At 40.0% G+C, this 23,327-nt stretch overlaps 1 protein-coding gene across 2 annotated transcripts in view; it reads right to left on the bottom strand.

Annotated features, from left to right (window-relative positions):
* Positions 1–8,940: 8,940 nt before the first annotated feature.
* Positions 8,941–23,327, bottom strand: part of si:ch211-191a24.3 (tensin-3) — an 85,155-nt gene continuing 70,768 nt past the window's right edge. For both annotated transcript variants that reach the window (XM_041791863.1, XM_041791864.1), the window contains exons 17-27: positions 18,374–18,530; positions 15,729–16,186; positions 15,266–15,349; positions 15,001–15,132; positions 13,514–13,606; positions 13,009–13,086; positions 12,047–12,124; positions 11,723–11,891; positions 11,060–11,128; positions 10,794–10,823; positions 8,941–9,785 (exon numbers count right to left, since the gene is read on the bottom strand). In XM_041791863.1, coding sequence (XP_041647797.1) covers positions 9,644–9,785; positions 10,794–10,823; positions 11,060–11,128; positions 11,723–11,891; positions 12,047–12,124; positions 13,009–13,086; positions 13,514–13,606; positions 15,001–15,132; positions 15,266–15,349; positions 15,729–16,186; positions 18,374–18,530 — 1,490 coding nt within the window. In that variant the 3' untranslated portion in view covers positions 8,941–9,643. The remainder of the gene's footprint in view (positions 9,786–10,793; positions 10,824–11,059; positions 11,129–11,722; positions 11,892–12,046; positions 12,125–13,008; positions 13,087–13,513; positions 13,607–15,000; positions 15,133–15,265; positions 15,350–15,728; positions 16,187–18,373; positions 18,531–23,327) is intronic.

The following is a 23,327-nucleotide window of genomic DNA, read 5'->3' as shown; positions in this document are numbered from 1 at the left end:
AATGGGATTATCACATTTCCCAGATGACTTAAACCCCTTTATCTGAAGGTAAAGAAATACTTAGTTAGGTAATGACGCTTTCATGCTGAAAAATAATGCCCCCATGCACAAAAACAGTTTGCATATGAAAAGTTTAAGTACATTAGTTCCAGGCTGAAACAGTAATCTGGTTCTAAACTATGCTAAACCTTGACAGTAGCAAGTTTGCAGATTTGTTCTTGCAGTTTTCCCCAATTGTGAGCCCAACATTTTGTTTGACAGGGTAGGTTTGCTATGTCACTCTCCATCCTGGTTGTGATTTGTGAATGACAGGCAGCCCCGCCCTTAATCCTACTCTGCTCTTTTGTCTATTTTAGGGCATTTTCACACCTACAGTTTGTTTGTTCTGCACCAAATCACAAAATGATTTGTAACATTTTTGTATAACCACCTTAAGTGTGGTCCTTTTTCCCACAGAGACATTTACAAGTGGATCAAAACCCTGCTGTTCTTTGTTCTTCTTTAAACGATGAAATGTCGTCAAGTTCTGATAAAACTGGCGCTTTAGCAGCATTGATGCTAAGCTCTTCCACCTTAATTTTACCAGCCTCTTGTTGCTGCTTGCTTACGTCACGATTCCGCCGCGCCTGAAAATACTGCTCCTCGTCGCTGATTGGTCCTGTCACTTTCTAAGCAGGCCCAAACTGTTCAGACAGGAGCTTCGCAAGATGGATTCGCCAGTGAGAAACAAGGAAGTGGGCGTATCCATCTGCTTTGCAAGGTTAGTTCCTGACCCTATAAAGGGTTAATCTCTGTTTTGGGTCCTGAGATAAAAAGATGTCTCTGTAGCTGTTCAGTGCTCCAATATCATGTCCAGCTTTACCTTTGGTCTCAGTCTGTGTGAGAGTTCTGTTTGTTGGTAATGTAGAGTAGATTTACCTGAACCAATCACAGGCTGCTGCTGCTGCACAGTGAGGGTGCAAGTTTTGCTAGAAGAAAACGAAACTTAAAGAAGACAAAATTGTTTCTTTGAGAAGTTACTTGAATGGTTAATCAGATTTGGTAATCCCTTTTATATCACTTCCTCACCTGTTGATATGAAATTATGAATTAGAGTTGTTATAAGGAGTCCAAATCTGTGTTAAGATTCCTCCACCGGTGAACGCGTCTCCCTGCCCAGCTGAACGCTCACTGAATCAGCAAAAGTGAGTCATCGCATTTAATTAGTGATGCAATGGCATGAGAGCCAACACACACTCTCACACACATAATCCCTCCCTCATTAGGTGTATTGTGGGGATGCTGATGTAATGCAAGTTAATCTGTTGGCCTCTGGTTGGCTCGGTGGCCCAGCGGGAGCTCTTTGTGTGGGACATTACCCCGGCCCCGCCCCCCGGAGACAGGTTCATTAAGACTGATGCTGATACCCAAGTACCCCGGCCTTTTGTTAGCGTGAGTGTTTCACTCAGTTCTCCCAAAGACAATGCAGAGAGGAGGCCGGCCGTAAAGGCACTGCTTTCTCAGCATGTGCTTGAGAGCACGTAGGCCAGAAATCCTGACTGGCAGGCGAGTGAGTGGGTGTGTGTAGTTAATAAAATACCTGGAGGGGGATGTGTGTGTGACAAAAACATGTCAGAGTCTCTGTTAGGTATGACTTAAGTTTTATTTCTCTGTGATGTTAAATCACCGACTTCCTCTTTAAAAAAGTGTTATCTTTGAGTCAATGGGAGAGTAAGAGGTTAAAAACCAGCAGGGGTTGTCGATTTGTCTGCAGAGAGACTTCCAATAACCACAGGAATGCCTTTTTGGCTCGAAACAGGACAGAGAAAATCCTTCAAATCCATTACTGCCAAATAAAAGTCCAGCTTCACGATCTAGTTTAACCAGAGACAGTAAAAAAAAGACAGTCTTGTAAATAAACTGGACAGGAAATAAATTCATGACATATTTTGTGCAGTGATAAAAGAGACAGAACAGAGACACTTAGAAATATGTCTGGTAAAAAGTTTAGAGTTTGAGTGGTCCAAATTAAATGCTAAATATGAGTTAAATTAGAATTAAAGTTAGGTTTCTGCTTTTAGACCCTGTTTTAAAATGTCTAAATTTACAGCCTGGTTGAATAGTTCATGTCTTCATGTCTATAGATGCATACTTTACTGGAGGCAATTTTTTAAAAGCTGGTCTGCTTTGGTTTTAAGAAGGACATGCATTGGGCATAATAAGGGACATGTCTGATATGACAGTAAGGCTGAAGTAGATAATTCTAGCGCAACTCCTCCAACTTCCAAGGTGCACAGAAGAAGAATAAAGTCTTGGCAGCAGCAGAAAGCAACTTAGAGAACTACTTTATTGCCGTGAGGGCCAGGGTCTACAGCCAGCAATTTCAGAGCAGACAGCACCCATCTTCTTATTATTTTATTATTTTTGTGCCAGACAGACTGTTTTATATCTCCACTGCATGCATGTATTTCACATTCATCTGGCAAAGCTCCCATAGAAAATGTTTGGGAAGGGCAGGACTTTCCAAACAGTCTTGGAAGGTGATTAGAAGAACATTCATGACTAGCCAATCAGAGCAATAGCACAAAATGAGGTTGTATGCATGTGCTACGCCTGAGCTGACAGACTACCGCTGCTAGATTGTTAATGGCGGAGCTTCTGGGTGAATAAAATTGATGCAAAGGCCATTCAGGAGACGTGAAAAAATGTCTTGTCTGCAAGGCAAGCTTTCCAAGTGGCTCTGCTTTGTTTTATAAAGAAATGTGGTCCAGTTCTGCTTAAACTGCCGCTCTTCTACAGCTACATTCACACTAACAGCCACTGTGGCACCAGCCATTGGAAACACCGGCAGTCCTGCCCGTTACGATCACAGTCCCATATCAAAGCAGACCAAGAGAAGAGAGAAAACATTTCTTCAGTCATGAAAATCTTTCAGTGTTGCTCTCTGCCCTTGTCTGAATAAAGACATATCCACTTCTGACTAGACTGCTGCTGTGGCCATGCCCAAGCTAATCCCTCCGCTAGCAGCCATTGTTTACAACGACTCATTCAACAACTAACCTTTTTCCCCGTAACTCTCACAAACTCATGCTGAAGCAGGTTTGCAGAAGAGTAAAAACACCTTTAAAGACCCTGTAAAGTGAAAATAAATCTGTATTTAGGTTTGTTGTATGACAGATCACTGTGTTATGAATCCCTAAATCAAATTTCAGTCAAATTAAAAATTTCTAAGTTTATAAAATTGAGCTTCAAAATCATGAAAAAGGAGGCAGTAAATTCTGCTCCAGGATGGTGTGGATGTGTCTGTTGAATGAGCTGAAGCCACGCCCACTCAAGAGAAATAAGATCCTCTCAGGTTTTAAAAATATTATAACCTGAATAGAGGAAAGCTCTCACATCATTAGCCTGCCTCTTGACCTTTAGTTGACCTTAGAAGAAGAGACAAAGTCTGTTTTCTGGCTCAAATCTCTGTTATGATGCTTTTCATGATCCAGAGACCACTGTGGCTGATGGATTTGGCAAATTTACCTCACAATGAACAGAAAAACAGCATTTAACTGACTGTTAACTTCAATGGCAGTGACATCAGCTAACAGCAGACTGGACTGTGATGAACTGCTCTGTGATTTTATATTGTAGTGTCAGAGGGGCGGGGTCATTCCTCACTGTGGTCCCATTGCATCATGAGCTCACATATTGGCCCCGCCCACATGAAACCAAGCTAGGAAAGAGGTGGAAAAACTTTCTACTGATCTAAATCCAAAATTCAGTCACATGTAGATCTCAGTGTTTTCACGTTCACAGCAACCATATTCCAACATATTTAGTACGTTAAGACAAAAAATTTGGATTTCACTTTACAGGGCCTTTAACTTTAGTGTGAACGTAGCCTTGATGCCTGGTTCACCTCAAATGATGCTGATTGGCCAGAACGGTTCAGCAAAATAGTGGTTTGGAGCTTTTCAAGATAGATATTCCTGATGACAGACATGGAGTCTGGCAAATTCATTTGCTGTACAACATTATAGGACAGCTGAAGAGAGATGGGAGAGAGTGAGGGAAGACATGCACCAAACAGAGCCAAACCAGTCTATTGATCCAGTGTGTTGAGGACTTTGTATAATGGCGCCTGCTCTACCAGCGGAGATAAACCAGTGCCCTGGCAATACGAATTCAATGTTTAATTAACAGCGTTCTCAGTTGAAACAGTTCAAATTTTGGAACACTGCCTCACTCATCAATCTCACTTCTCCCTCACTGACCAATCAAAATCAAGAAGGGGTGGAGCGTCAGATAGGAGCGCAAGAGAAACCAAACCAATGCATTTCTTCAAGGGTAAAAGCTCCCAGGTCTACAGCTGCAGGATTCATTGTCTTCTTTACCTTTGTGATATTTCCTTGTTAAAAGGAAATATGGAACACACTGAGCTATTCTAAAACTGTGCTGCAGAAACAACCAAGATATGCAGAAATCAGTAATTATTCAGACCTTGTCATTGAGTTTGATCAGTGTTCTCCTTCAAGGTTCAATTTCTGCACAAGTTTTTGGTTTTTCATGTGTTTATGCCCTCATACAGCGATTATTCTTGTCCTTTATTTTCAACTTTGTCTTCTGATCCAACTCTGGCAAAGACATGGTGGCCCTGATGTAATATCGTGTTTCCATTGATTTTCTGTGCCATTTCATCGTGTTACGAATCAAACCTTTATGTATCAAACAATTTCACTACAGAAAGAAGCAATGGATCAGAGATTTTCAGATTTAAGTGACGTTGCAGGCCAAAGATGAACTCTGCTGCAGGTTAAACTTTGTACTAAGTACAAGTTTGACTTCTGAGTCATTGTATTGTAATTTTACCAGAAGCTAACCAAAGTCGAGCCATATTTGGTGCAGTGACAAAGCAGCACATAAAAATTAAAGAGTTTTTGCGCCTGGTCACTGTCCGCCCTGCCAGGCCGTGTCCCTTCAGCTCACCAAATTAAAAATAGGAGAGGGATTATTTGTGGGCCTGTGTGGTTTTAGTGTGTGAAATTGAGTGTGTGTTTGCAGCAGCAGCAGCAGCAGCAGCACACTTAGCATGGGCTTTAAATAGCTAACTCAAATAAAGTGAGAGGAGGCCGGGGATCAGAGGCTGAGAGGGACTCTGTGAGGGAGGCATTCCCGAACGGAAGCCAGCCTTTGGATTTCCAAACAGCTTTCGGAGCGAGCAATGTCAGGAATGTGATGTCGTCCAGCAGCGGCGGCAGGGACGGCGGCGGCTGTGAAAACTGCCGGGGCCACCAGGTGCCTGAGCGGAGGTCCAGCTGGGGGACAAAATGGCGGCAGGTGACTCAGCAGAGAGGGGCCAGGAGCCAAAGTGGAGGTCTCTACTTTGAGCAGCATCTCTATGTGCCACTATCGAGCCTGGAAATCTGTGAATCAGTGAAAAGGGAAGACGACTCCCCCTCGGATAGAGCCTCTTTCTCATCCGCACACCGCTCTCCTGCCTCCTTTTTTACACACTGTGTTAAATTTCTATTCTTTCTCATCCTTTTTACCTTTTGACGGCCTTCTTTGTGTGCAGGCTGTGGGAAAGTTTCCCGTAATGGTGAGGTCATCCACCACCGACACCCCCCCACCACCACCATCACCACCACCCCCACCCCCCACACAGACACTCACACCATCACTAACTACACACCCCCACTCTTCATGCTGTCCCTCTTTTCTCCGGGACTGCAGGACTGCGATGGGTCCCCACGTCTCTGTCCCACTTCCAGTTCCTGGGCTCGCTCCACAGAGACCCGGGGCCTGAATAGAGCCTCATTGAAAACCGGCTATCTGATGATCTGGCCTCTAAAAGTCTGAAGCAGCACACAGAGAGGCTGGAGACAGACACATCAGCACATCTAGGAGGCACCTGGACAGCACCTTTTCACTGTCATGTGAACAAACTCCACTCAGATGTTCACAGACACATAAAAACTTTAAAACCACTTGGACACATCCAGGTTTATCAAATGCACAGGTTTGTCTGTTACTGTTTCGAAGTGCTCTGCTCCATCTGCAGCAGCTACTGGGATTATGATGATGATTAGAGAAAAAGAGGGAAAATATTGAGAACTTCCAAGAAGAAAGTTGATATTTTTAAAATACTTTCAAGTTCTGTGCACATTTTTCAGCTCTCAACTCATTCATACTGGGAATGAGCATGTTTAATTGAAGTCTGGTGGCTCATTTCTGCCATCTATTGGCAAAACTATTGATTGCAACTATAGACTTTAAAGGGCTAGTTCACACAAATTCATAGTATTGCACTTTCTCAAACCTAAACTGGCACCATACACATTTTCCTCCTGAATAGTTATGTCACACAGCCTTGTCCTTAACTAATGGTGGGAATTTATCAGACAGTGTATTCAACTGGTGCCACAGGAGCCACATCAGCTCCCCCAAAGCTCCCTATCTGGCCTCCAAAAGATGGTTAAGTTTGGAGAATGTGAGGTGAAAAAAAAAAAAAAAGTTTTAGTTTTTAGGGTTTCTTTCTGATATCAACCCCAAAAAGATCAACACTGCAGCAGTTTTATCAGGAATGACTGAAGGTTTGATCCGATTTTACAGCCTTAATTAGTAAATATGATGTATAATAAACTCATACTTATCTGCCCAGTATTGATTAAATCTGCAGTCTTCAGTGTCAGCTTTCCACTTCAGGCTGTTGGAGTGTGCATTTTTTTCATGCCTGAGAATTATAACAGTAAACGTGTTTCTTACTTGTGTTTTTACCAATCAGGATGCATCAGAGATGGACAACATGGCATCCTCGGAATATGCAGCTAAAATATCTCCCCTTGTAGCTGGCTGCAGTACTTTATAATAAAAATACTTACTGGGACCAGGAATGGATCCCCTGACCAGTGCAGATGTCATGAGCCCACAGTGGGGAATGACCCCGCCCCTCTAACACTACAATATAAAATCACAGAGCAGTTCATCTCAGTACAGTCTGCTGTTAGCTGATGTCACTGCCTTTATTGAAGTTAACAGTCAGTTAAATGCTGTTTTTCTGTTCATTGTGAAGCAAATTTGTCAAATCTGTCAGCCACAGCGGTCTCTGGATCATGAAAAGCATCATAATAGAGATTTGAGCCAGAGAAGGGACTTTGTCTCTTCTCTGGCACAGAGCAAGGCAGCTGCGCTCTGATCATAAGGTCAACGTAAGGTCAAGGGGTGGGATAATAGTGTGTGCTTTCCTCCATTCAGATTGTACATTTTTAAATCTGAGGGGATCATATTTCTCCTGAGCGGGCATGGCTTCAGCTCATTCAACAGCTGCCTCATTTTTCATCAGTTTGAAGCTTATTTTAATAAATTTAGAGAGGTTTTATTTGATTGAAATTTGACCTGGGGGTTCATAACACAGTGACCTGTCATACAACAAACCTAAACACAGTTTTTTTTTTTTCACTTTACAGGGTCTCTAATTTTTATTTTTTTTTTACGTTAAATTCCTGTTCATGACAAGCAAATCTAGTCAATCAAATTCCTCGTTGCCAATAAAGCAGATTGTAGTATTGATCAATACTGATGAAATATGCCAATATTGACAAGTTCACTTTGGCCGTTTGTTACATTTCGCCCCTGAAAACACAAAATTAACAGCAAAGGTTGCTAACAGGGGAACTTACAAAAACTGCACAATCAAGATGAAATGAAATATATGAATTGACTCTTTGATTTGTAAAAGGTGACAGGGGATTATATTTACACTCTGCCACCCACTAATTCTATCAAAAGATGGATGAACTAAAAATATGACCCAAAAGAAAAACAGAGGGGCGTCACGTGATTTAGGGGTGAAGAAAATAAACACTGACTTCTGATTTTTCCCCCTCACACACAAGAAACAGGCACTAAAATAGATAGTCTTTGTAGACTCAGAGAGCCAACTGATGGTGCTGACTCCCAGGCTTACACAAACCAACTGAACGGCGCACCAACCCGCTTCCTATATAGCCTTACAGACCTGCTGATTACTGACAGCCCTCAGCTGGGAGCAGCCAGCACAGGTGTACCAAGTTTTCTAATGAGCAGGGTGAACTGTGACCAGGTTTGTGGGGAAAAAATACCAACTTTTGAACAAATCTAGGCATTCATAACACCAAAATCAATACCAATATTGATACCATTATGGAAATGTAGTTCAGACCTAAAACTTTGGTCCTGAAAACACAGTTTAAAGTTCAAGCACGAGCAAAGGAATGAACTTCAAAACTAAAGGAATGGCAACGAACAAAGACAAAGAGACTTCAGCCGGTTTGTCCAGCTTAAAGCAACACAAACTTTTTTATGCATATGGCTAATATTTACAGCCAATATAGGCTGGTATCAACAGCTGATATATCAGATATAAATTTTGCCATAAATTGTTATATGTTGCTGATACCAATATCATGCTCATAATACTGTGCATCCTTACATGTGTGATAGAGGCAGAGAGGCTAATTTGTATCAATGCAATACAGTGAAAGAAATACACTGATATTTGTATAAGCATCAGGAGCATGGTGGTGCACAAAGCTGTCGTCTTTCAGCCAGAAGGCTCTCGGTTTGAGGTCCAATTGGATGGGACTTTTCAGAGTGGAGCTTGTTCTCCTTGTGCATGCATTGGCTCCTCCCATAGACCAAAGACATGCTCGTTAGGTTAATTGGTGACTATACTGTTCATGGATGTGACTACCTGCCTCAGCAGCCCTGTGATTGACAGGCGACCGGTCGAGGATGTATCCAGCCTTTCATCCAATGGCTGCCAAGATCGGCTCGAGCCTGCTGCAACCATGAACGGGACAAGTGGAAAAGATAATAGATGGATGGATATGCAACAGAACAAGTAAAAACAATCTGCTTCTGCACTGTGGTAAAACATATCATTCTCTACACATAAAGTAAAATAGAGTAAATTCAGAGGTACACTGCCTTTAATCTTCATGTACAGTTTGTGTTAATATACAAAAATATATGACATGAAAAAAAATGACTTATACACATCTGTAAAAAGGGATAAATACTATAAACACAACGCAATAAATCCATCTTAAGTACAAGGCGACCACAACTCGGCTTTGTCATGACAGCACGGTTGGTATTTGTTATAACAAGTTTGAAAAAGGATCCTGGATCGCACAAAGTTGTTGATTTACATTTTTACCTCAAATAGAATGTTTCAGAGCCATATATATACTTAAACATATATGTTTTTGTCAAAGTATTTGCAAGTTTATCAGAAGGAAATGTGCTATATTAGCCAGGGTTGATGGCCATAGATGAATAAGGTCAGTGTAATGCTTAACAATAAAAGTCGTCAAAATTTGACAAAACATAAATTTATACTGAATCTTCAGGGAAAGGACACGTATGATTTTTTACATTTTTTACAAAGATGTCCAAGGATGAACCTTTAAGTTCTTGAATCCTCCTGGGAGTGAGTTTGACTTTATTCATGACGGTCTTGGCTCCATCTAGTGGCAGCATCCTGCAGTGCAGTCAGTTAAAAAAAAAGAGAGTTTCTTCTGCAGGATGGAGCAAGAAAAGGATGGAGGTTCAGGAGTGTTTGGGTCGGTAGTTTTGGTTGTTCTTGTAGCTCCTCAGTCTGTGTTTTTCCACTCTGTAGTGAGTCTCTCTCTCCTCACTTCTTATGCGACCCGATCATGACTTTTGAGACAAAGTTGACGATGGCACTCGCCGGCTGCTCAGGGTCGTGTTCGGCAAACAGATGGCACATGTTGTCAGTCTCACTTTGGGATTTCCTGGCTACAAATCCAAAGATCCTAACAGAGAAAAAAAAGCATTGAGAGACAAATGTGAATATTTACAGAAGAATATAAAGACTTTACTGACTTTAAATTATTGTACTGTCATTTAGATGTTCAGTGTCCTTTGTATAGTAGACTTTCTGCAGTTTTTCTCCTTTGGAAAAAAAAATTTTGTGAAATATCTGATATCCCACTTTAAAGTGCATTTGTTTTTCATCCACCTTTTAAACTGCCTGAAGGGCAATTTTACATTTGAATTTTGAACCAAAACTAAGTTAAAGGATGCTTTAACAACACAAAATCTGTCTCTTGAGATCCTAGAAGCTGAACTTTTGTACCTCTCATCATCAAACAGCCTGAGTGGTTCGGATTAGTTTTTGATTCTAAGATAGATTCATATTTCCTGTTAATATATTAGGGGGCTTTTGCTGTATCTAATGTTATTTTTACTTCTATCTGCAATCCTTTAAAACAGGGATGAGCAGCTATGGCAGCCAAGAGGACCATTCTAATTTTATTCTGCACGCAAAAGAGACACATTGCTATAAAATGTCAGATACTTTCAATTTAACAACTAAGATATAATTCATATAATTCAATAAAAGATACAATATATGACTTTCATTATTAGTTATTATTCTGACATTTATTTTCTCTTAAATCAAGTGCATATACAAAGTTAAATTTTATTCACTCATTCAACAGACACGCAGACACAGATTTTACTGTCCATTTTTCATCATTTTGAAGCTTAATTTTATACATTTGGAGATGTTTTAGTTGACCTAAATTTAACCTGGGGTTCATAACACAGTGGCCTGTCATACAACAAACCTAGATACAGATGTATTTTCACTTTACAGGGTCTTTAACAAATGATTAGATGATATGGGGGGCAGCACTGAGTAGCTAATGGAATCAAACTTTTCTACTTCTTGAAAAGAAATGAAGACAATCTTCCATAAGAGCAGACTGGGGAGGGAGAATAAAGATGAGACATACAGCAAATAGAACAGGACTTACTTTGCTGTAGATCCACTGTCTCTTGTCCACCTGTTTGGAGAAAATAACAGCACACTTTTATTAGAAATCAAATATACACATCACTCCAAGGTAAACAGACATTATGAATAAATTAAAAATAAAAATAACAAGACAAATTTATATAGGATAATTTCAATAGATGTTTACAAAGCGCATCAACAGACAAAGCAAAACCTTCTTTCTTCAACCATCAAACATGGATGAGTACCATATAACTGATGCAGTTAACCTAAAGCAGTACTCACTTTCTGCCCTGTGGGTCCAGAGCACAGAAGATGACAGTGTTGACAGCGTAGTGCCTCCTGAAGAACAACCTGCAGACACAAACACACACAGTCACCTTTATACCAGTTTAAATCAGTTCATTCACTCAGGAGTTACCATATGAAGTAGAAGTGAGACATTTAAAATCCTACCTATTTTTTACCCTTAAAACACATTGTTTCTTGAAATGTAAGGCTTATTTGATAGTAAGTGATTGTTAGAAAGCAACATTTTCATCATCAAATTGGAGTTTTTGCAACTTATGCAGCTTGGCCATTTCTTTATTGTTTTCAAAGATTAGAGTCAAACTGCTGCAAAATCTGCATGATAAAAATAACAATGAGCTACAGATGGTAAAACTGCTTTAGTTTAGAAACAACACATTTTTAAAAAATATGAGAATATCTAAACTCCATAATTCATGTTTTTAGGATAGTAGAGCTGCTTCAAGCTTTAAGATCATGTTGTGGTTTTGTAAACATGTTTTTTTACGATGTATCTAGTTGTGCAAAAAAGAAACTGAATTTAAAGTACAGTATTCTTATCTGAAAGGTTGAAGAGAGAAGTAAAGAACCACAGTGTACACCAAAACTGAACTAAAATGAATCAAATACAAGTATATCTGAGTGTGTTTGAACACTCACTTCCTCTGGTTGTCCGTCAGTGTGATCCCCTGAGCCGACACTTTGAAGTGGACAACGGTGGAGGCGGGCGGGGGGTCCATGGAGAGGGTCACTGTGGTGGCCTTCTGCACCGCCTGGTGTCCCGTCAGAGACTCCAGAGCCACGGAGCCGAGGTACCACACGTTACACGCTGCACAAAAATGCACAAACAAGCGCCACATGAAAAAACAGCTCACCATGAAATGATCATTTAACTTTGCATGAATTGAATGAATTCCCTTAAACAAGTTTTTTATTATTTATTTATGTTTAAACATGTTTATATACTTATAGTCTGTTGTGTACCTGCTCCTTGTTTGAGGAGTTCTGCTGCTGAGTTTGTCTGCGTCTGTGCGGACGAGTCGGTCAGCTCCTCAACCGGGTCTACAAACACAAAAACACAAAGAGTTCACAGATAAAGAGAAATTAAAACTGCAAACATACTCTGTCCAGCTGCATTCATATCATACTTTAGTAATTATAATATTAATAATATCTTGGATTTATATAGTGCCTTTCCAGAAACCCTAGGACGCTTTATAAAACACACCAGACTTTACTTTAATGGCAGGGATGCAAGCATGTAGGTTCACATAAAGAAATAAATGGAATTTAAATTGAAGGAATATTTTTAAATTATCAACGACACTGAGGATGTATTAGATTGAAAACTTTCAGTGTGACATTGAATCATAATGATATACAAAATGGCCTTCAAATTATGGGTCAAAAATCAAAGTTATACTTCAAAGAGTCCTTATGAGAAAAACTATGGCATTATTATATCGCTGTCTGTGCATTACGTAAAATTAAGGGCGTAGAGCCCTGAATACCCCGAAGAAGGTGCAAAACCATAACTGCTGGTCTATTTTTAGAGTTTCTAGTCGTATTAATTAAAGATCTTCTACATTTCTTAAATCATCTTTAGTGTCAGGACTTGGATCATTTATATTAGTGTGTTTTGGTCTTAGATTTTCCACCTTTTTGATAATTACTGCTGCTTTAAAGCATCCAACAGCTGTAAATTAGCCCCATGCAGCACAGTATGCATAAACAGAAACAGACTCATACAATATTCAAGTTCAAAGCGGTGATATGAAGTCAGTTGATCCAGAGATGAGTATATTTCAGAATGTTTTTTTAGACTGTATTGAAGCTACAGATAAATTTGCACTTCTTTATGTTTAAATTTGACATTTGAAGCCTGTACAGTAACTACTGAAGCTCCTTGATGTTACAATTAAACCACATCTACATGCTGATTTTACCTCTGTCAGGCAGGATGAGTTTACAGGGCAGAGCCAGAGGAGTGATGGAGTGCTGACACACCAGAGCTGTGAGACTTCCTAAGAGGAAAATAAAATAAAAACATTTGTCATTAACCTTTTTTTAACACAGCAACACTACCCAGACAACTGAGCAAGCTGCACCTCTTCATACAGACCAGCAGGGAGCAGCAAACAGCACATATTATAGTCCTGTATACTGAACTAATAACCTCACTTGGTAAACACTGATTGACTCATGGACTATAAACAGATGCCAACTGCCCACTGGACTGAATTACATTTGTGAAGACAGCCCCTAAAAAAGGTCATCTTAACTCAATGTTTACTGGCTTTGTGCTGACAAAGAACTCTGCACATGAGCTACGTCAGTTTTAAAATATTAAGATCTGCTGCATGATTTCACCCCACTTATTCCCTCTAACTCCAAGATACACACATGCACCAAATGTGAGTCATGATCTCAGTAAAGATGCAGTTTTCTCACCAAAGTACGGCTCGTTAGGGCAGCCCTTCAGACGAACTCCTTTCTGCGTGCACTCGATCAGGAAGTGCCTCACCAGCTCGTTGGATAGATCTCCTACAGCACAAACACGGAAAACATTAGTGTATTTCTGACTATCATGAGAAAAGTCTATAAATACAAAACCCAAATCGAAACTGATTTCCAAATCCTTGCCGACCGGTATTCCATTGAAAACAGCACAAAGATATTCAATGCCTGAACTGACGAATTTCATTGTTTTACTTCTTCTTTTTTTGAAATATACACACTGTATGAGCTTGATGCCTGCATCATTTTCCCAAAAAAGTTGGAGCAGGGGCAAGAAAGGACTGGGAAAGTTTTTAAATGCTTAAAAAATACCTGGAACATTCCACAGGTAAGTAGGTTAATTTATAACAGGTGACAGTATCATGGTAGGGTATACAGTAAAAGAAGCACTCCAGAAGGACTCAGATGCCACTGAAAGGATTTCAGAGATTTCACCATCCACTGTCCATAATATGATCAACAGATCCACAGAATCTGGAGAAATCTCTGCATGGAAAGAGGCAGGGTTGACAACCAACATTGAAGGTCATGACCTTTGACCCCTCATGTGGCACCGCATTTAAAAACTGAAATCATTCTGTGATGATATTACAACAGGAATAAGTCAGAAAACCACAGTCACTCAACACAGTGTGTTGCTGCATCTATAAATGTAATTTAAGACTGTACCATGCAAACCCAAAGCCATGTATCAACAACATCCAGAAGTCCCGCCCACTTCTCTGGACCTGAGCTCACCTGAAATGGACTGACCTAAAGTAGGAAAGTGTGTTGTGGGCTGACGAGTCCACATTTAAAGATGTTCTTGAAAACAGAGGTCTGTGCTCAAGGGGATGCAAAGTTCAAAAGCCAACATCTGTGATGGAGCAGTGGTGTATTGGTGCCAATGGCAGGGGTTACTTACACATCTGCAAAGGCAGTGTTAACACTGAGAGGTACATACAGGTTTTGGAGCAACATATACCTCTATCAAGGCATTGTCATTTCAGAAACATCCCTGCTTATTTTAGCCGGACCATATTCTGCATGAGTCACAACAGCAGGTCTTCACAGTAAAAGATTGGGGGACCTCGGCAGGCAAAAATGGGAAAGAATCCCGATTTCCGTACTTCAGGAATGAGTGTCTTACAGTGTTAGAAGAAAAAGTGATGGAAAACAATAGTAAACAAGCTCCTGTCCCAACTTATTTAGAGTTTTGATACCAGCATCAAATTGAAATGTGTATATATTTCCCAAAAGAGCTTAATTATTAAATAGCTTATCTTCGTACTGTATTCAGTTGAATATAGAATGATAAGAATAATTCTTTGGAATTGGGGCTTGTATAAGAAAGAGGACATATATTGAGGGGATTGTGGACAGGCCAGGGGCATATATTTTTGTTAGACTAGAATACCCAGAATTCTAGCTTCTGTGCTCACCTTTCTTACTCTGTTGTACCACAGACGGAGGAGGCGTGGCCACCTTCATGGCGAGTCCGTATGCCCCCCTAAAAGAATGACTGTCTCTGACTATGAACGAGCCCGGCTCTTTGTCCTTCAGCACCGTGATGGCTGCAGAGAGAGAAAACACAGAGAGGCTAAAGTTAGAATTTTCATGTTCATGCTGTAAGAGGAGCAAACGTTTGTAAAAGGCCGTATTATCTGCTCTGAAGCGTCCGCTCAATGGTCCAACACCAATATTTACCCTGCTCTCTGGAGATGTCGGGCTTGTACCAGAACTTGGAAGTGTCCTGAACAAACTTCACAGTGTCCTGCTTACTGCCAAAGTCTGCAAGAAATACATTAAGACTCTACATTAGGGTCAGAGCTGGCTAAGGCCCAAAAGTTTAAATATAGAAAGAAAAAATAAAGTAGAGAACTTTTAAAGGATTATTACACTCAATAACTAAAATCTAAATACTTAAATTCATGCACAAAGACTCAGTTGTATCTTCTGGGACCTTCTGGGATATTGTGAATCCACCCATCAGCCTTTTAAGAAACTAGGATTTGTGTGGTGAATAAGAACATTTGAGTTTAAACTAGAAAACTCTTTAAACTAAGAGAGAAAATAGAAGATATGCAAGATAAACTACTAGCTTCAGCCGATTCCTTTATAATATTTCCATCAATTTAAAGTACAACCAGTTTTATCCTGGTCAGTGTACCTAATCCAGGTGACGGGGCCCCACTGACTCCTCTAAGGGGGTCAGGAGTCATGGGCGAAGAGAACGGGATGCTGAGGCTGCTGCCGCTGTGAGGGCTGGAAAACCCGCTCATGGAAGGGGATCGTGAGCCGAGCTCCCCTCCTTCACCTCCTCTTCTCTTCTCAGGCAGCAGTGGAGGGAGGCCCACGTCTCCACTGAGGTTCAGGCTCCCGAGGCCCTCCACGGCCTCCAGCAGGCTGTGCTCCAGGCCACCGTTCCCCAGCATCAACAACGAGGACAAATCTGTACTGTCAGTCTCCCTGTGGACCCCTGAACCTCCACTCAGGCCCCTCAGAGCCCCCCTGGGAGAGCTGTGAGCATTAGGGGTGCTGAGTGAGAGAGGAGGGGAGGGCTGGGAGGGGTAAGAGGAGTTCAGGGAGTTTGGAGAGCGGTCGTGCCACACAGGAGGAGGAGTGGAGCTGAGGGAGAGAAAAGGGAGGATAAGAGGATGAAATGATGCCAAAGAAGCATCCAAGCAACTACAACTTCATTATTATCCAATATTTACAGTCAGAGCTGCACAACTTCTTAAGATTCCTGATTACTGCAATAAAACAATTTCCTTTTCCCTGGAGGTTTTAACCTTTAAGGGCAAACTGGGCATTTGTCCAGGATGCTGAAGTCAAAGAGGCTCTCTGGCTTTGGGGTTTCTTTCTGAATGAGTGGAAGAATGTTGGAAAGAATGCAGTTCATAAGGGAGTAAGCCTTCTTGGGAACTATCTAATAATGTAGAATGATCAATATTGTATTTGTTTGGGTATTTTGTAGAAGGCAGTTAAAAGGTTGCTGTAAAATGTGTATTCAGAAAAGCTTTAGTTTAAAGTAAAGAAGCAGCAGAAACAGACTTGTAATCAACAGACTGAACACTTGTGCTACTGCTGTCCCTCTAATTTGGACTAAAGCTTGGTCCCATAATTAGACAAGACCAACAAGTGGTGATGTTGTGATTAACTAAGATTTAGCTAAGTACAGCAGCAGTTTGTATCAGATCTTGGCATTCCTTTATTAAAAGAAGAGAAAAAGGACCGCACTGAAAGCTTGTCTTTACAGAAAATATGTTCTTATCCAGACTAGCTTTGTAATGAGTTTATTCTGATTGAACACATGTGCCATTGCTGTTCCTCTAATTTGGACTAAAGCTTCTTTCCATGATTACACAAGACCGACATAGTGTGCCTCCATTAGAGCGACCAAAGCTCGAGACTTTTAATAGGAAGTGGACGCAGCCACTGTGATGTCACCTGTTGTCCTGTAAACCCCCCATTTTGAAGCCTTGAGACCTGTAATTTGGCTAGCCTTCTTATTTTTTATTTTTTTGAAGAAAAAGCAGAAAAAAGGATGGACAGACAGTTTATGGAGTTGTTCAGACAAAGCATTATCAGGGAGTAATATTTAAATATGGCTAAGTGACTGCAATTAAAAGTCACATAAATGCAAAAATAACTTTTTCAGGCTTTTATTACATAATATGTCCCCTGGTCTGTCCACAATACCCCCAAGAATCAGAAGAATCCATTCTCTCCCCCCTCTTTTTCTCCACCTTTCAGAAAATGTGTGCTGAAACAAGCCATTCTCAGATTTTCCCCTCATAACGTCATATGGGGAGTTAGCCCCACCCCCAGGTTCAGTTGGCCCTCCCCGCTTGGAAGAAAGTTCAGCCCTCATCTCCTGAGCCTCCTCTCAGCTGGCAGGATCAGGAGAGCAATTAAGCTGCATTCTTGAGAGGGGCGGAGTCAGACAGCTCATTAACATTTAAAGCTACAGAAACAGCTCACAGGGCCAAAAGAGAGGTTGTTTTTTTGAGACATGCAAAAATCCAATGCTGGAGTGTTTCTTCAGCAACAAACAGCCCAATATAAACACAGTTTAAAGGTGTAAAATATGTGACCTTTAAGTATGTGCATTAGTGCTGCACAATTAATCTAATTGCAATTTTAGTTGCAATGACAGACAATTACATAATTGCATTAAAAAGCTGCATTTATTTCTTTATAAAGAGTAATTGAAGGGTTTGCAAAAATGCCCAAAGGCCTTTAATTTTAAAAAGCACCACAGTTGCACTTAGTAGAAGTACCTTTATTTTCAAAAAAAGCAAAAACTTTGATTTTTCGGGAAATGCATTTTGTATTTTCTATATGTTTTTTCATATTGCTTTAAAGATATAAAAAGGCAAGATGATGCAACAGTTTGTTGCATCTCTATCCTGAGGTGACTATGGAGATCTTCAATTACAGGTAGCAAACCCTCTAATAAAGTCTCTAGATGGAACCACAATTTACAGAGTAAAGACGAATAAATAGCTGAGATCCAAGATCATCTCATCTGTCTTTACACAACTAGCCTTTTGAAACCAGTGGAGTCACTCCCTGCTGGCCATATAAAATGAATTTAGGTTTGAAATATTTACAAAAATATGTATCTATAACTTCATAACAATGTTTTCATCATTATTATTGCATTCATGACACACTGCTGAAGGACTGCAACAAAGGATATGTCCTGAGGAATTTATCTACGTAAATTGAAAGAAATGTTATAAAAAGAGTGGACAATGACCTAAGTGTGACATTTTCTCAAACCCTCCCAAAGACAGGTGTTGTCTTTACCTGTCTGTGTGTGGGAGGGGGCTGTCCGACGACATGGAGCACATGGAGCCAAAGATCCTCTGACAGGAAGCGGGAGTGACTGACACGTCCGACCTGAAGAGCTCCCCCTCTGCGGGGCCGCCGGCGTGGTTCATACTGTCCAGGAAACTCCGGGAATCTGTCAAAGACAAACAAAGATAATCCTCTTAACTGAACAGTTTGTCAAGGTGAAACCAGATTTAATGATAGAAAATCCCAGGATGTGACAGTAGACCATAAACTGTAGTAACTGCCAACATATCATCACTAACTGCTGTTTGCATAGGTTGAATCACATCTTTGCTTGGATTATAGAACCATATGCATGAACAGGAACTGTTATTTTTACAAGTGAGGCAGTTTACATAAGCAATGGACTGATACCTGGCAGTAAGATGATTTGCGACCAATAAGAAAAATGTAAATTGTTGCAAATATCAGGTCTAGTACCCTCTACTTCCACAGTCTAATCTCATGTCCCCATATTTAGTATCTTCCTTCAGAGTGGTTTTGGCCCTCTTAAGTGCTATTTCTGATAAGATTTGAACATGTTTTGCCATCAAATATCAGCTTTTCTGAGGATTTAATTCTTAAATTTTACAATCTTAAATTTTCTGTCCGAAGGCAGCCCAATCTAAATATAACTTTTGTTAAAAAAGAAAGAAGAAGTCTAATCTTCATTATTATTACAGCTCTGAGATGATACCTCAAAATGGTTGTTCGTTTGCAGTGATTGTTTTGTAGTTATTTGTCATTATTATTTAAAATCAAGGATGTCTTTTTAAACCATAATTTGAGATATTTCCCCAGAAAGTTAAAGAAAACTTCAGCAATTCTTTAAAATTATTCCTCTCTGTTGTGTTTTGCTGCTCTGGCTTGCACCATTGGCTACACTGTGCAACACTGCCCCAACAATTATGGGTTGTATTGCACCATTTGGTCCATATTTGTTAACTTCCAGAGAATATGCAGAAATATGGATGAGATAAATGCAAGTTCTGTATGTGTATGCCTTTGGAATGGTCTACATTTGTGACAAGTTAAACAAAAAATAAGCATTCCTGAGATATCCTGTTTAGCAGCAAGGGATGTATGTAAGTGCCATTACTTGACCTTTGACCTCTAAAATCTAACTGGGTAACCCTTCAGCTGGAATGAATGTGTGTGAAATTTGAAGGAAATCCTTCACAGTGTTCTTAATAAATTCACCTGGAAAGCAAGGGATGAACATGAGGCCTAACATTCTCGACCTTTGATTTCCAAAATCAAATCAATTTATCCATGCATCAAGGTGAACATTTGTGCAAATGGACTGACAAATGCACAGAAAAACAACATGAGAAAATAATTCTCCAGGCCCGAGTATTACCAGCGTGGAGGCACAATAAAGACACTGTCACCGCTGAAATCACAGCAACAAATGAAACCATTATGCTTTATAGGTACTATGTTTGAATGTTCTGATTTTTTAAAAATATTTGAAAACAAAATTGTTATTTTCTATCCTTCAAAAGAGGGCCTGCTGGCAGTTTGCACAATGAAAAACGTACTTTTCCCCCCTTATTTCTATCCTAAACTAAGCTATCTACCTCCTTAAGCATGGAATCAAAAATCCTAAGAACTTCATTTAAAACACTGGGAAGTTTTCCCCTTAATAATTCCAGACTTTAAGAAAAGTAACACTTCTGGACAGCTCTTTTACTTATAACACAGCATTTAAGTGATAGTTTTGACACATGTATTCATGCAAAGTGAATATTTTTTGCCGCATGCTGTGTTGTTGCTACTTTAACTTAAAGTGAAAACTTCCTGCAGCTTGTTGTGGTGTTGGAGGGCGGTCAACACAACGTCCTGACATTCTGACAGCACATTGTGTCATTCAGCAAACACGAGGGCAGGCCTCCTCGGGCTGCAGACAGGCCTGTGAAGTACCATGAGTCACCGTGTAAAGAGTCAATCATTATAAAGAGCTCCTTGTTCAAGCCAGTCGCCCCCCACCAGCCTCCATACCTCCCTCTTCCTCTCTTCCGCTCCTTCTCTTCATTCAGGCTCTCCATGATGGAAGAGGAATTTGGAGCCCAAAAAACAGCTCAGTTTGCGAACGTATCGGATGGGCTGCATCATCTCAAGAGGATTATATAACTGCTCATGGGTTGTCCATGAATTTAAAGAATGTTTGAGGTTTGCATCATGCAATTATCAACATTTAGAGGAAAGAAAAAGGATATACAACTTTATAAACCCAGTCCGTGGACCTTCTGGAGGATAAAATTTTACTTTAACTGCATTTATTAGAAATCTGCTTTATTGCCTTTTGAACTTTTACATTTAAATTGAGAATGCAGACAGATAAATCCCTTAGAACATTACAAAACATCATCTAAAAGTTTCAAGTAGCCTAAACCCCATGCTTGTTTATGCTTTCTTTTAAACCTTTTATCAGCTTGTATACTGATATTAAACCTTTTAATGTGCCACTGATTTTCTGATAATAATCAGAAGTGTCCAGAAATTCCCAAGCTACTACACTGCTCATTTGCTGTGGAATTTGATCCACTTAAAATCAATTTCCTGAGGTATTTGCTCCCTTTTTGTTTTTTTTTGTTTTTTTTTTTTATAGAGCATGTTTACATTTTGCTTTTTTGCTATCTACTTTTAATGAATAATAAAAACCTTCCTTCGGCACTAGCCTGGGGTTCAGGATTAAACATGATCTTCCCACGGCTGAATTTTTCCCACACACGTCCACAGCGCCAACATTTAGTACGCTGTATCAGATTTCTGTGATTGTGAAGTTGGTGGCAGCTGTTGTGAGTCATTTAAGTTATTTTCAATGTTCAGTTTCATTTTCATCTATCAGCTTATCATTTATATATGGCATGCATGATGAACCAAGCTCTTTCCTAACCCATTAACTCAGAAAAATATCCACTATTTCTTTGTCCCCATCTTTCTCATGAAGGTTTTAAAGCTGTATTCATTGTGTTCACTTGATAACTTCAAAAACATTCATGCAATTAGTTTGGCCAATTTTATAAATATTCAAAATATAAGGCATTTAAAAAAGTAGAAACAATGACTTAATTTTATTCTACCAACATTATACAGACAAAGATACTTACAAAGAGCATTAAATACAAGTTGAAAATGCTTACATCTGTCCTTATTATTATTTTTTTGCTTAAATGTGTTCAAAAGAAAACTTTTTATTTTATAGTTAGTTAAATTTATCAGTAATATTGAGAAAACAAGTTTTCTAAGGGAATCTACATCAGTTCCAAAGCATACTTGATTGTGAAATAATCCTTAGATAGCTCTTCAAAATACACAGTTGAACTGGTCTACATGGAGGATGGGGTATAGAAATTATTGATGATTTACTGAACAGACACAAATTTATATCCTGGATTTATCTCATAAACATATACAGTCTGTCTTGTAAATTTTTCATGCATATGAAACTGAGGAGAATCATGGTTGCTCCTAAAGTTACATCGTAGTGAAAAGAGACAACCATCATTCTTTATTTTATTGACTTTGAAACTACTATTTTAAGCTGGACAAGTTACTTAATGTTGCTTTAAATAAAGTTGTTGATAAGCCTCTTCTTGATGACTAACAGACAATTGTTCAAAGCTCAGAAAATGGACATAGGCTAATAAGTTGTTGAGGTTGTTGTTGCTCAAGGAAAACGTACTTAGGAGGATGCACCGAGGGCAGCAGTATTCCTCAAACATTCCCACAGTCTCTGTCACTTTTGCTCTCTGGGGACGACTCCCAGAAAGCAGCAGAGCATCATCTCTCTGTCTCTTCTTTCCCACGACTCACTCTCCTCTCTGTGGTTTGTCACATCTGCTGCAGCTCAGATCATCCAGCTAATTACAGAACAAGCCGACCTGTGGCAACACCAGCTGACCTGTCTTTGACCGTTGAACTCAGGCCAGACTCCTCTCAGTGAGGCTCTATTATGACCCAGCACACCTTTCCCTCTCAAACTGTCTCCATAGAGACCGACTGTCAGCTGGACGAGTGTTAATGAAGAGACCTGCTGAGAGAGAAAGAGAGAGCAGTCTGTGCCTGGTGTCAAACAGATGACACACAGAGGCAGATTCCTTTAGTCCTTCATCAGAGATAAAAGAAATCGACAGTGAAACTTTCCTCTATTCTACCAGGAAATATCCTGGATTCTTTACAAAATTCCAAAATAAGAGCTCTCCTTTTAACAACTCTTGGGACAACTGTGAATGTGCCAGAGGGAGTGCTGGGTTTACTCTTAAAGGGTACCAGCTGAAATACAAAAATGTCTCCAGTATCAAGAAAGGCCAAACTATGAAAGTTGGCATCAAATATCACCAAAATATCACAATGTCTCTTAACCCTAATTAAAGCTTTTTTACAGAATCAACAATAATTATTATTTCATTAATCTGTGCAAATGGTTCACAAGTGTATTAACCATAGCCTGTATACTAAGATGGACATAGCAAAAGCTGCCTGTCAGTGAAGCCAACAGACTCAACATGGAGACATGGCCTTTCCACCTTCAACAGGTCCAGAATTTACAAGAGCTTGGACGAAGCGCCCTGACCGGTCCACCTCCGCTCCATTTCTTTGTAGGGTGGCCAAGAGTTGGTTTGAGACAGGTTTTCAATATGGCAGTTGCCGTGAATGGGCTTCAAAAGATGGTTTAAGTAACCATATGGGTGATGTCTCTTAAGACTTTGTCCAACACTTTATACAGTCTATGTCTTCAGTCAGTGGAGAAGGCATGGCATGATGCTGTTCTGCCAGCCAGCTTCCTTCTGCACGTCTCTGCTCTAAATTACCGTAAAATCCAGATTATAAACTGCACAGCTATGTAAGATAGATTCTGTTTCTGGTAGTGTACGGGAGGAAAACAAAAGGTCATGGAGCCAATAGGAATGTATAGGTTTAA

Source organism: Cheilinus undulatus, linkage group 7 (assembly GCF_018320785.1).
Source record: "Cheilinus undulatus linkage group 7, ASM1832078v1, whole genome shotgun sequence".
Classification (NCBI taxonomy): Eukaryota; Metazoa; Chordata; class Actinopteri; order Labriformes; family Labridae; genus Cheilinus; species Cheilinus undulatus.
This window is presented reverse-complemented; position numbering and strand designations above follow the sequence as displayed.